The following is a 14,891-nucleotide window of genomic DNA, read 5'->3' on the forward strand; positions in this document are numbered from 1 at the left end:
GAATGGAATGACTGTATTTGCAATGGTTATGGCCACACCAGTTTAACTTCTTGGTTAACGGAATTTAAAAAAAATGCTAGATTGGAAAATCAACTGGAAAACAGAATCTCAGAGGAAAGTTTGTACTTTGGTGCACACAGTTTCATGATCAGGGAGTGAACAGGGTCAGGTGCAAGCTTTCACCCCAGCCTTCTGTTCTCATTATTATTTTGTTGTTGCTAAAATTAAAAAAAATCTGTTAACCAAGAAATTAAATTGGTGTGGCCTAAGTTACCATTTGAAAAAAGGAGGTTGGCAGGCAGGAGACAGAACAAGCATTTTCGGTTCAAATGTTGGTTTAAATTTTGTGGTGAAGAGTTAACCGCAAAAAACACAAACATAAAACCACCGTAAACATTTCTGCGTTTACAGCATCAACCCTGCATTGAAATGATGAACTAGAAAAAGCACTAAATCAATGAACTAGAAAGGAGATCAAATGCACCATGTTTCCCACATCACGATTCATCATCTGGAACTGTGGTCAAAGAAAGAAGCACTCAGCGACACAACCACTGCGGCTGGCCCTCTATACATCACACCGACTTCACTCAGGATGTAGCTTACCGACATCACTCAGGTTATAGCTAAAATGCATAGAGAACAGACACACACCGTGTCCTACATCACAATTCAATATCTGGAATTGTAGCTTTTCTGAGTCAAAGAAAGCAGTACTTAGCGATACAGCCATTACGACTGGCCAACCCGATACATCACACCGACATCACTCAGGTTATAGCTAAAATGCATAGAGAACAGACACACACCGTGTCCTACATCACAATTCATTATCTGGAATTGTAGCTTTTCTGAGTCAAAGAAAGCAGTACTTAGCGATACAGCCATTACGACTGGCCAACCCGATACATCACACGACTTCACTCAGGTTGTAGCTCCCCGACATGACTCAGTTTATAGCTAAAATGCATGGACAACAAACACAACCTGTCACCTACATCTCAGTGCATCATCTGGGACTGTTGCTTTTCTGAGTCAAAGAAAGCAGTACTCAGCGATACAGCCATTATGAACAGACACAACCTGTGTCCTACATCACAATTCATCATCTGGGACTGTTGCTTTTCTGAGTCAAAGAAAGCAGTACTCAGCGATACAGCCATTATGAACAGACACAACCTGTGTCCTACATCACAATTCATCATCTGGAATTGTAGCTTTTCTGAGTCAAAGAAAGACGTACTCAGCGATACAGCCATTACGACTGGCCAACCCGATACATCACACCGACATCACTCAGGTTATAGCTAAAATGCATAGAGAACAGACACACACCGTGTCCTACATCACAATTCATTATCTGGAATTGTGGTTTATCCGAGTCAAAGAAATCAGTATTCAGCGATACAACCATTACGACTGGCCCTCTATACATCACACGGACTTCACTCAGGTTGTAGCTCACTGACATCACTCAGGTTATAGCTAAAATGCATAGAGAACAGACACACACCGTGTCCTACATCTCAGTCCATCATCTGGAATTGTAGCTTTTCTGAGTCAAAGAAAGCGGTACTCAGAGATACAGCCATTACGACTGGCTCTCTATACATCACACCGACTTCATTCAGGTTGTAGTTCACCGATATGACTCAGGTTATAGCTAAAATGCATGGAGAACAAGCACACCCTGTGTCCTACATCTCAGTTCATCATCTGGGACTGTTGCTTTTCTGAGTCAAAGAAAGCAGTACTCAGCGATACAACCATTACGACTGGCCCTCTATACATCACACGGATTTCACTCAGGTTGTAGCTCACTGACATCACTCAGGTTATAGCTCACCGACATCACTCAGGTTATAGCTAAAATGCATAGAGAACAGACACACACCGTGTCCTACATCACAATTCATCATCTGGAATTGTAGCTTTTCTGAGTCAAAGAAAGCAGTACTCAGCGATACAACCATTACGACTGGCCCTCTATACATCACACGGACTTCACTCAGTTTATAGCTAAAATGCATGGAGAACAAGCACACCCTGTGTCCTACATCACAATTCATTATCTGGAATTGTAGCTTTTCTGAGTCAAAGAAAGCAGTACTCAGCGATACAACCATTACGACTGGCCCTCTATAAATCACACCTACTTCACTCAGGTTATAGCTCACTGACATCACTCAGGTTATAGCTAAAATGCATAGAGAACAGACACACACCGTGTCCTACATCACAATTCATCATCTGGAATTGTGGTTTATCTGAGTCAAAGAAAGCAGTACTCAGAGATACAGTCATTACGACTGGCCCATCCGATACATCACACCGACATCACTCAGGCTGTAGCTCCCCAGGGACTGAGTTGATCTGACACTAGCGAACCAGCAGGTCGTACGGCGGGTGTTATGTGAATGATACAGACTTCAGGGCAATGATGATGGACAGGGAGGGTAATTGGAGAGGTGCGCATCAGGTCCCAGCAGGTTATACCCACTGATGGGCATTCTGAGCGGTAATGGGCGAACAGTCCTTAGACTGAGAACGAACAGCTGGGACCTAGTTAGGACTTGCCATGTCGACTCCAATGAGGAAGAACATACTACCCTACCCTACTGAAAAGGGGTGGGGTATGTAGCTCAACTGGTAGCAGCATCAGAGTTGAGCTCCTGGTTCCACTTAGTCGGTAACTGGGAGACCCCAGTTCAATCCAGGTTGGGCATCTCGGTTGGGACTGCATCCGTCTTTTGGAAGGCATTGAAATGGGGGTCCCATATTCAAGGAGGTGCCTCTGCCATGTTAAGGGAAAAGGCTATAACAACCCCTCCCTGTAGAAATATACCCTGCCACTGAAACAGCAAGGACACTTGTGCCGCTATAGGCGCTACAAGGGTTTGCATGAAAGAACAAACAAAATGAATAAGGGGAGAGATGGTCCCAAGAATTTGGCCAGAGCACACTTGGCATACACCTACCCTTATCAACAAGTGGGATGGGATCTTCAACATGCTCCAAAAATGTTTCTCAGATATGTGACCTCCAGCTTAATGCCCATCCAAGAGAATAACTCAGCTCCTACAATACTTTTTTTCACACATGTACAAGTAAGAAGCATGTTCTTGGTACGCCAAAAATAGTTACTCAAGCAACTGGATACAATCTTGAATTGTATCCAGTGGTGAATGAGTAACTATTTTTGGCCTATCTTACTACCTGGATGTCTAACCTTCATCAACGTATTGTTCTTGTTTTTTCCTTTCCCTGGGTGAGCAACTAAAGATCATATCAACTTTTTTTCCAGTCACCACTTGCCATCAGGTCCAAGGTACAGTAACTGGACAGCTTTTCTCAGCTTGTCCAATTTAAGCATATCCATTCATTATGTAACAGTATCATCTGGCACAACTGCGCCTCCATTAGCGGTAGCCCTGGTTGTCACGAAAGTCTTCTGATGAAAAGGTCAAAATGACACCATGCATGCAGCGATCACAACACCTCCTCTGAATCTTTAAGAAGGTCCCATCATGGAAGAAGTTGGACGGACAGTCAAGAACCAAAAACTACTTTTCAAAATCTCTTTAGAGAACACCAAAGCTGTTAACTGAGACGACTTTGTATCTGTATATTAGGTATAGCCAGTATGATCACCCTTGGAATAACATGCCAGTTCCACAGGCATGTGATGTGGCAGCAGCTGGTTATATTACACTGAAAGACCTGTCATGTCACCTTCGCACATCTAGCTGTAAGCGCTGTTTTAAGTTATCTATTGTGGACGCCTCTGCTGTACTTGGTGAGCATATCCACTCATCCTGTAGCAGTCACATCTGGCGGAACTGCGCCTCCATTAGCGGTAGCCCTGGGAATAATTGGGTTGTTACGGACGTCTTCTTATTAGAAGGTCAAAATGACACCATGCAGCGATCACAGCACCTCCTCTGAATCTTTAAGAAACCTGTGGCCATCATGGAAGGAGTCGTAAGGACGGTCAACTTAAAGATAGATGGGCCAAGAACAAAAAATACTTGAAGTTCTCAAAACTTCCAAGACTGTTAACTGAAACAAATATGTATCTGTATCGGTATAGCCTGTACAACCGTGCACCCTTTGGCTTTAAGTTTAACTTAACACATCAGCTTCTGTATCATTCTGTATAGCTGAATATAACCATCGTTTGGCAAAACATGTTACACATCAGCTTCTGTATTCGGCGTAACACACCACTTTCACAGGCATATATTGAACGACTTTTCACACCTAACCTGTGCACATCTACTATAACTAGCTGCAAGCACTGTTTTAAGTTATCTATTGTGGACGCCTCTGCTGTACTTGGTGGTAACGAGTTCCACTCTAAATCTATATGATGATGATGATGATGATCATCATCATCATCATCATCATCAGTCGGCTGTCGATCACACGTTTCCTCCACGACTGGTGGTCTGCAGCCATCGCTGTGATAGCATCAGGGCTCAGGTCACCTTCCGCATCCCCCAGCATGCAGGCTCTGGACGTAGGTCAGGTAGCTCGTCTTACACACGTATGACTATATGATAGTTCTTGGCAAAAGAACAACTTTTTGAGCACATCAATCCTGAATTAATAACTCAGGTTGGAGTTTTTTCTTGCTCCTTTCTGGGTTGGTAATGAGAGTCACTCGCCCCAACAGACTTTCCCCATTAAACCTTAAAAGACAACTTACAATGCAGTCCTCAACCCGATAATGATGATACAAGGTTCCATAGGTGACTGGCCATGTCAGTTATGGATGGACAACTCCTGCAGCTTCATTTGGACCTGCTACTTACATCTACAAGCCTCTGTTCTCTAACCAGATGAGATATAGAGTAAACAGTGTGGCAGTTGATTGGACATGCATCTGGACTAACCCCCTCACATCTGTATAATCCTGTCAATCCGTTACCCATTTACAGCAGAATAGAAAGCCTCAGTAGCTAGATGATACTTAATATGTTATTCAACAGTTTCTGTCCTTCCGTGAATAGTTTCATCAGGTTGGTAAGCTATGTGAACCAGTCAGAATTGCCTTGAAGAAGGTGACAAATGGTCACCGAAACGTCGGTGGAATAAATCTCTTGGTTGTGTAAAAAAATTATTTTTATTCAGTTTCTGTAATTGATCAATAGTTGTGGCAATAGAGTAGCTCCCCTGGCACCCACAAAATTGGCTGAAACAAAGGTCGACAGCTTAGGGCGCATTGCTAAGGCACCACGGCTCTCTTTGAAACTCATTACAGCAGGGTAGAAAGCCTCAGTAGCTAGATGATACTCATGTTATTCAACAGCTTCTGTCGCTTATTAATAGGCATGGCAATAGAGTAGCTCCCCTGGCGCTCTGACATACACAGGTCAAACTTGAAGCATACTGTTTGCGACAAGGTTAACTGCTATTTCGACAGCTCAGGGTGTGATGCTTTATAATGCAACATGGCTCTCGTTGAAACACTCTTCTGTATAAATGAAATACGACAACACACTTAAGTTTGGCACAGTTGGAGTCCAAAAAGTTTTAAGCCACTCCTTCAGCCTTACTTGGTCACATTCATCTTGTAACAGGTTTACAATTATTGCAAATTGGGGGCATTCTTTTCATCTAGATTTTATTGAGATTCTCACATTTGTGGATTGACCTAACAGGTGACTATATGTCAACCCAGAAACGAGACTGTAAAGTTTGATCAAGTCACTCCGGGTTCAAGAACCACTACTCTTTTCGATCTGACATCCCTAACCAAAGCTAGGTACTCATTTTCCCGAGTTGAGTGACGAAATAAGTGCTTTTCCCAAGGGCCTGCCCACAACACTTGGGCCTTCCAGGGATTCGAGCATTTGAACCCACGACCTCTGGGTTCCGGGCCAGACACTGCACCCTACGAACACGATCATAAGCTGTTTGGTCACCACGATCACGGTTCTCTCATTTTCTAGTCCGTAGGGGCAGTGGGTAGTTATCCACTGTGTCTAGGGCACGGTATAGGAAGGCAGAGTCCAACCCTCTCCTTCCACTGCCTTTTACCTCCCCAACCGAAGCCAGATACCTAATTTTACACCTGGGTGGAGTGAGGAAAGTCTTGTAAATTGCCTTTCCCAAGAGAACAACATCGGTGGCATGTCAGAGCATTTGAATCCAAGACCTCTATGTTCTGGGCTAAACACGTCAACACGACTTGCTGAAAATCCTATGACCAAAAAATCACCTCACTTTATTTTTTATCAAGTAACCCATGGGACAAACTAGGCAGTCTTTCATCATGATATATTCTGCCAAACAAGGAGGTTAATGATGTCAGAGCAAATGAATCACCCAGGGACAGCTTTTTGGTTGGTTAGGTACTCGACCTTTCATCCCCAGAGGTCATAGGGTCAAGCCTCATTTGCATAAACCTTCTCTACAGCAACATATGATATACTGACATAGATAATAAAAGTAGGATTTGGTTGGTTAGGTACTCGACCTTTAATCTCCAGAGGTCATGGGGTCAAGTCTCATTTGCATAAACCTTCCCTACAGTTACATACATGTGTACCCTGACATAGATAATAAAAGTGGGACATGCTTTCAAATGTTCATTTTTTTTCTTATACTAAATCAAATAGTGTCATTATATATATTATTCCCACGTACATGTAGGGACCCCTTTTCCGTCTTCAAAAGGATGCATGTGATTTCGTCATTTTTGGGTGCACATCTTCTCATTACTAAAATTAAGTCTTTTGAAAAGTACACGTACAGGTATACTATCAATGTTTTTTATTCAGTGAGGATCTAACGTACCACAACACCAGAATTACGTCATTATCACAGAGGATATACATGTACAAAGGATATACACATTAAAACAATGACTTGTAACTAGTCACATCGTAAAAACTGTCATTACTCCAACACGGGAGCTCTTTTCCATCTTCAAAAGGTCGCATGTGATTATGCCACTTCTAGGAGTACATCTCCAGAGACTCTATTTGAAAATGTAGGTCAGTTGCCTTCTTTGCGGTCAGACATCTCTGCATATCCTGATATAGATGATAAAAATGAGATTGCTTTCAAATTTTCATTGTTTTCTTATACTAAATCACATCATTCTTAAAAAGTGTCATTGTGTGATTTCGCCATTTTTGGAAGCACACTTTCTCATTACAAAAATTGAGATGGTCGTACAGATATACTATTATAATGATACTAGATCACATCGTAAAAACTGTCATCACACCCGCACGGGAGCTCTTTTCCATCTTCAAAAGGTCGGATGTGATTACCCCACTTCTATAGGAGTACATCTCCAGAGACTCTATTTGAAACCGTAGGTCGGTTGCCTTGACATCTTTGCGGTCAGGCTATCAGTCTAATGAACTGTGCCACATCTGGTCGGGATAACCTTAACGAGGATTAGGATAACCTTAACGAGGACGCAGCAGTGTGCTGACACCGAGAGATAAAGGTGATGAGCTCATGCATCAGGTGGTGACAGCCGAGCTGAGCTGTAGGCTGTAACGATGGACTCCCTCAGGATTACTGAATACTGATACAGAATTTAGATACTGCAAATCCAGATATGTTTGCGGTGGTTTTATGTTCGGGGTTTTCGAGTTGAACTTAAAACTACTGCAGAACTTTTTGCCCACGCTACTATTGTTTCGAACGCGACCTTTAAACCACTGCAAACACCCTACCATTTTCTCCCTACCGCGAAATAAAAACCACTCGAACTTAAATGCGTTTACAGTACTGTAATTCTTGATTTGTTGATGGTAACTTAATTTTAGCTACTTTAATGGTCACTAGTCAACCGTTAAAATTTCATCACTGCAAAGATCAATTGATTAGTTACTTACAATTGAGACAGTGATGTTTGTTCCCACGGTTAGAATTAAATGCAGGGGGCTACTCCCTTTTCCCCCAGCCCCTAAAATTACCAATCACAATTGGATTTACAGTAGAATGCTGGTGGTCTTGTAGTTTGGGTTGTTGAATTAAGATGGTGAAGCGCTGTAATGTAAGTTCAGTCTTCCTAACTACTGAATGCAGAAAGATAAAACTTAAGGCGGCAAGATGTCTTTATGGTTGCGGTTGTTGACTTAAGATGGTGACATGAGGTGAAGCGCTGTGAGTTCAGTCTTCCGAACTACTGAATGCAGAAAGATAAAACTTAAGGCGGCAAGATGGCTTTATGGTTGGGGTTGTTGACTTAAGATGGTGACATGAGGTGAAGCGTTGTAAGTTCAGTCTTCCTAACTACTGGTACAGAAAGATAAAACTTAAGGCGGCAAGGTGTCCTTGAGGTTAGGGTTGTTGTTGTCTTAAGATGTTGAGAAATCAGTGCTCGTCAGGAACAAGGACATTTGAAGCCAACAGAGCTGCTGCTATTCCGGAGAAGAAGGAGAAGAGGAAACAGAGTTCCATCCCAGACTGTTCCTTCCCTTGCAGCATCTGTTGCTGACCATGAGCGTCAAAAATTGGTCTTGACTGTCACATGAGGACTGACCTTGGCAAATGACTTGTAAGCCTACTCATCTGTCGAACCGACAGGAGAATCCATCATGTGGTGTTGGGCTGAAACTACAGTCTATTGACACAGGAAGATCATAATTTTTAAGGTTGCCTTGACTTCATGGTTGTTGACTCAGAATCTAAAAGTTCTGAATACATATCCCTCAGGCAGTCGGTAATGTTGTGCCCTTGGGAAACGCACTTTACACCCACTTCTTCACTCGACTCAGGTGAAAATGAGTAGCTAGCTTTGGTTAGGGACGTCCTCTTGGATGATGAGGAAATAAAGTCGAAGGTCACGCATTTGAGGAGAGACACACCTCAAGCATTATTTAAAGGCAGACTAAACTTAATTTCGTAAAGCATACTGTATTACGTTAAATATACCACTTAGACCAGTTCTGACTAGCTAGACCATCATACATTAGCGTTTTTACAAAATTCAAAATTTGCGGCCTGGTGCCCATAATACTGAACAAGTCCAAAGACCGTGACGTCAGAATCCGGGAGAGCCGGTTCAAAGAAACTGTTACGATTGATGCGTGTTCTATAGAATAGATTCTGGGGCTGAGTCGGATTCTGACGGATTCTGACGTCATGGTCTTTGGACTCGTTGAGTATTACGGGCACCAGGCCGCCAATTTGAAATGTTGTAAAAACGCTAATCTATGATGGACTAGCTTAAAACAAGTCAGAACTGGTCTAAGTGGTATATTTAACGTAATCCAGCATGCTTTACGAAATTAAGTTTAGTCTGCCTTTAAGAACCCCCCACACCTGTCCATAAGATGAGGGGTCCTTCCCCGCGTGGTAGTTGTGCGTTACATAACTTGTACTTGTGCATTACGTTACTTGTACTTGTTGTGTACAATGTACTGCCTCTTGCTATTCTAAAATAGATAATTTTCATGGATGAATCAGACTTAATAATATGTACGTCAAAACTTTATTCCAAGAAATTTCATAATACTTTATTGCAGCAGTAAATAAATCTGAGAGCTCTTCATTGCATAAAGGTAGGAGATACGTGGCAAATTACACCACATCCAAATTACTCCAAATTGCCGGGAGTGTCCTAAGGCTAAGGCATATCATTTCCTCTGATAGCAATCACTTTTAATTAGGAGTCAGATTCATCGTAGTTATGCAAGGCTGAAGTGCATTGAACCCACATCTAACGTCATACAATGTGTTCAGCTGAAAGTCATAAATTGGACTAGTTTCATCCAGTTCAGACCCATCTGCTGGCCAGAGACCCTAGCAATTCATAAGGATGTCCCTGTAGCTCAACTGGTAGCAGCCTCACAGTTGAGCTCCTGGTTCCAACTAGTTGGTACCCTGGAGACCCTGGTTTGAACATGGGGAAGGTCAACCTGGTTGGAGCTGCATTTGTCTTTTGGAAGGGACGTAAAATGGAGGTTCCCTGATCGATGAGGTGCACGTTAAAAGGCACAACAACAGCCTCATCACTCAGGTGGGCGCCTACTGGCTGTACTTTAGATGAACATTGATGCCTATCTGTGACAAGAAAGCACCATGCAGCTCAACAAACTGTTCTCATGCCACATTTATCCTTCTCCCAGCTGCTTCAACAGTAACCAGTACAGATTTGGTGGGCAAACGGCTACCCCAGCAGGGAGAAATTCATATATGGAAACATTGGGCTAAATCAATTGAATTCCTCGGTTCTCTGACTTTTTAAAATGATAATATATAGCAAGCAGACAACATAAAAGCAGAGGGCAGGAAGGAGAACTTGGTTATGACTGTATTCAATCCATAAAACTGAGTGCTCCCAAGGTGTAAACCTTGTCCTCTGGCTTTCTTTTAGACATGTTTTTCCACTGAAGCATATTTTCAAAAAATCAGAGAACCAACAATGAAATTAAATTGGTGTGGCCTTGTGATACAGCATCTATCTTTATAAGAGCACAATAGGCTGAAAGTGACCGCTGTGGCGACCTCTTACCCACCATGTCATTACAGTCCTGCCCACAAAACAGTTCTGTCCATCCTTTCATCCAGTAAAGAAAACCACCACAAACCAGACTTGGCATTTTGAGGACCAAACGCTGGCAAGAAATGAAAACATACGGGCAATCTTGACGCCGTACGGAAGCGAGAACTGCAGAGAGATAAGCCTGAACTTTGCCACTAACACAGAGGAAACGATAAGAACTTTAAGGACAATACAATCTTAAGCCCCTGTCACACTTGTGCGTATATACAAGCTAGCATGAATTGCGTATTAATATGTTTTGGTTTAGGCTAAGTATGCAGCCGAATAAGTGATTTCTTTGGTTCGATAACCAGGCTGCACAACGGTGGGTCAAAGTGAAAAATAACTTCTTCCCCTTGAACTTTACTTAAACCAAAGAAAAGGTTCATGCGCAACTCACGCGCACTTGAATATACGCAAAAGTGTGACAGGGCCCTAACAGGGATTTAGTATTGGTGGTGCCTTTGATCGAGGGCTGGTCAACAGTACAAAACTTTTCCTAAATCTGTGTTGCAGATGAGAAGTCAAGAACAACGGGCGACTCCTGACTTTATAAGAAAATTGCCTTATAAAAGACAAACAGACTTTGCCACCGACACAGAGCCTAGATGTAAACGGGAAGGAGCTATATGTATACAATCCAACAGGGCTTTAGTCGTGGTGGTGCCTTTGATCGAGGTCTGGTTAAATGCCAACAATACAAAACCTTTCCTAAATCTGTGTTGCAGATGAGAAGTCAAGAACGACAGGCGACTCCTGTTGTTATAAGAAAATTGTCTTAAAAGACAAACAGACTTTGCCACTGACACAGAGCCTAGATGTAAACGGGAAGGAGCTACACTGTGCATGTATGCAATCCAACAGGACTTTAGTAGTGGTGGTGCCTTTGATGGAGGGCTGGTTAAATGCCAACAATACAAAACTTTTCCTAAATCTGTGTTGCATATCAGAAGTCAAGAACAACAAGCGACTCCTCTGGTTATAAGAAAATTGCCTTAAAAGACAAACAGACTTTGCCACTGACACAGAGCCTAGATGTAAACGGGAAGGAGCTATGCAATCTAACAGGGCTTTAGTTGCGGTGGTGCGAATACAAAACTTTTCCTAAATCTGTGTTGCAGATGAGAAGTCAAGAACAACAGGCAACTCTTGTGGTTATAAGAAAATTGTCTTAAAAGACAAACTGCTTCTGCCTGTGTTTATCTACAAGGCGATAATTCACCCATCTAACAGCGTCCCCCGGTAGCGCCAGTAATCAATATCGCAGACAGGCAGGGGACTGTGGCTCCACACAACTGGCGAAACTGTCTTCCTTATAAGCGGAGGTTTCAGCCACAGAGGATTCTTAATTGACTGATTGGTTCATCAGAAGACGGATCACAATGTAAAATACAAACCATTCCTTTGATAATGATACTTTTTCTCGCCCGAAAGTTTTGAAACTCTTAATCTTACTCAAAAGTTTAGAGAAACTGAGTTTATTTGAGGTAAACAACAGCAGTGTGGAAACTTTGCAATAGTTTTGTATAATTCTCCTGATTGTGTACAATACATTACATGGACTTAGTGATTCATGTGTAGATTTCTTATTCCAGGATATGATTTTCATAGACAACAAATTTGTATCAAAACCATATTTTGATTTGAACTAACATTATAGACCCTCGACAAAGAGATTGATTGTCACTAAAGTTGGACTTCCTATGTTAGAGGATTATTTTTTTTGTAGCCACACCTCGAGCATATTATAGATCCCACCTATAACTTATGGAGCACTGGAGTATAGGGGTCCTTCCCGGTGTGAGTGGTTCAAGGCCCTACAGTCTTATGGCAGCACACGGGGTAATTGTCACGTTGAGGTCGCCTGAGGTCGTGACAAATGGCAGCCGCTCGAGACCCTTCACCCCCACCAATTGTAAGATCCAAGGACATTATACGGGACCTTGTAAGATCCAACTAGAAATCTCTCAAACCCACTGCGAAGAGAGAGTAGTCAGCCTGCCCAATAACAGTGACAATCACCTAATACCAGACCATATAATCAAGGAAGTCTTCGTCTTTTTGACAAGTTGTTGGAGCATCTACTACACAATGTACATTTCCTGGTCTTCCTAGATCCTCAAACTTTTGAGTGGCATCTCTAAACCAGGCATTAAAAGGATGATCACATGTGCAAGAACATAAATCTAGTTTAGCCTCAGAAAGTTTCCATGTTTTTGATGTGCAGACCAAGTTGACTTGACTGATAGCCTTCATCACATATTTCCCACTTGCACATTTGTCACAGTAACTTCAGTTCCAAGGACGACAAGAACGTCACTGACGCTGAAAACCAAGTCCCGTAGGAATCAAATTCCTGCAATTAGCTTTGCTTTCCATACAGTGCGTCACTCAGGGGAAAATTTTAGTTTATCCGGCCACTTCTACCTTTCATCTCACTTGTGGCATCACAGGGACTGGGGAACCAATTACACTTAATAATTGTTCCATCAGGAGTTTCATCTTGTGTAATTTATCTAGCCCTGAAACTTAAACAAAGATTTAAGCTGCCTCAAAGGTTTCAAATGTACATCAGACCAAAATGTTCATCATTTGGGAACCGTTTAATCCTTGTAATGGATGAGTTTGATGATAAGATTAGACTGGTTATTAAGACCAGTTCTATATTTGTTATGTTTCCAATTCCTCATTGCAATCGCGAGGGCTTTACTGTAATGTTTCCAAGGTTATGAATTAGCTTTGATTTTCATACAACAGTCTGACAGTGCGTCACCAAGGAACCAATTATTTTTAAAGGATTCTATTTAGCAGTTTTGCTCGGTGTAACTTAACTCGATCTGAAACTTATAGAAACTTTATCGCTCTCAGTTATCTTCACAAAGCCTATTAGCAGTTTCACTGGATGTAACTTGGCTAGACCTGTTGCCTTCAACTTTAAAAATACATCATTCAGTGAAAGAACCTGTAGCTATAGAGAGTTATCAAATGAATACTGACACACCAGCCTGAATCTACAGGTGGTGAAAACTGATGGAAGAACATAACAGCAATGTGAGGGTGCAACTCTTTGCAGTGTGATTTAGATGACACTGCAATCTACAGTTTGAAAAGAAGAATCTAATCAGCACACTTGCAAAACCCTCCATAGAATGTTCCCATTCAGCTCAAAACATCACAATATGTACTCTACCAACACAGATGAGCTTTCATTCAAATAAGGCAGATGTTGTTCCCCTTGACCTCCTCATCCACGAAGCCAGTGACGAAGAACTCCTTGATTGATTGACTGATAACCAACCAACCAACCATACAACCAACAGATACAACCAATAAGTCAATTGCTACTATCGATATTACAGATATTATTGTATGTATAGAAGTCAGTTTCACAAAATATGTCAGAAGTTGTTTACCTTGACCTCCCCATCCACAGAACCGGTAACGAAGAACTCCTTGATTGATTGATTGATTAATTGATAACGAACCAACCATACAACCAACCAATAGATACAAGTTCATACAACCAATTAGTCAATTGCTACTTTCAATATTACAGATATCATTGCATACTAGATGTTAATTGCACATGATAAGGCAGAAGTTGTTTACCTTGACTTCTCCATCCACGGAGCCGGTGACGAAGAACTCCTCGGTGGGGTCGAGCGCCAGACACTTGACCGCCGACTCGTGGGCCTGGAACGTGTGCCTCAGCTGTCGCTGCCGGACGTCGAATATACCTGCCGACCGTCAAGGAACTTCACGGGATTATAAAGGGGTTAAAAGTGTCTGTAGCTGAGCTATTCTAGGACAAGGCTGTCTCCAGGAACCGCACTGCTGTCCCAGGACGGAAATTTTCTTGTTGGGACGGAAAAAAATTCAACCCTATTTGTCCAAAAAAATCAACTCCATAACCTAAAACTGATGAAAATGTATTTTTGTAAGCTTAGATTGACAGATTTAACATTGAACATCAAAAACATGGGCTCCCAAACAATGAGTGGGACGGAAATAAATTTAAAGCTGGAGACAGCCCTTTTCTAGGGCCATCATACATTCAATCTTCAGTTCTAGAATGAGAGGAGTTTTCACTACATACACCTATACTCTGTATTGCATAACCAGTAACCATCTCATTGCAAAACCATCAGATTCTGGTTCTGATGTGTACCTGTAACATAACTTTAAATCAAATATGCCTTCAGCTTGTCATGGAGCAGATTTATGCTCTCCTTGGTGCTGAACTTGTAGAGGTTGTGACTGATGATATGTGACACTCAACCAGTTATGTAACAACGATTTGATGATGATAAACAACCATATAGAACTAGATTTGACATACTGGTAAGTAAATCAGTTGTCAGCTTACAAGAATTTGGCT

General features: G+C 42.0%; 1 protein-coding gene across 1 annotated transcript in view; it reads right to left on the bottom strand.

Moving 5' to 3' along the window:
• The window catches only part of LOC136426459 (dmX-like protein 2), a 112,204-nt gene that overhangs the window by 3,883 nt on the left and 93,430 nt on the right, over positions 1 to 14,891 (bottom strand). The window contains exon 55 of the mRNA XM_066415123.1: positions 14,123 to 14,250. Within this exon, the coding sequence (XP_066271220.1) occupies positions 14,123 to 14,250 (128 nt within the window). The remainder of the gene's footprint in view (positions 1 to 14,122; positions 14,251 to 14,891) is intronic.

This window comes from Branchiostoma lanceolatum, chromosome 2, assembly GCF_035083965.1.
Source record: "Branchiostoma lanceolatum isolate klBraLanc5 chromosome 2, klBraLanc5.hap2, whole genome shotgun sequence".
NCBI classification, from domain to species: domain Eukaryota; kingdom Metazoa; phylum Chordata; class Leptocardii; order Amphioxiformes; family Branchiostomatidae; genus Branchiostoma; species Branchiostoma lanceolatum.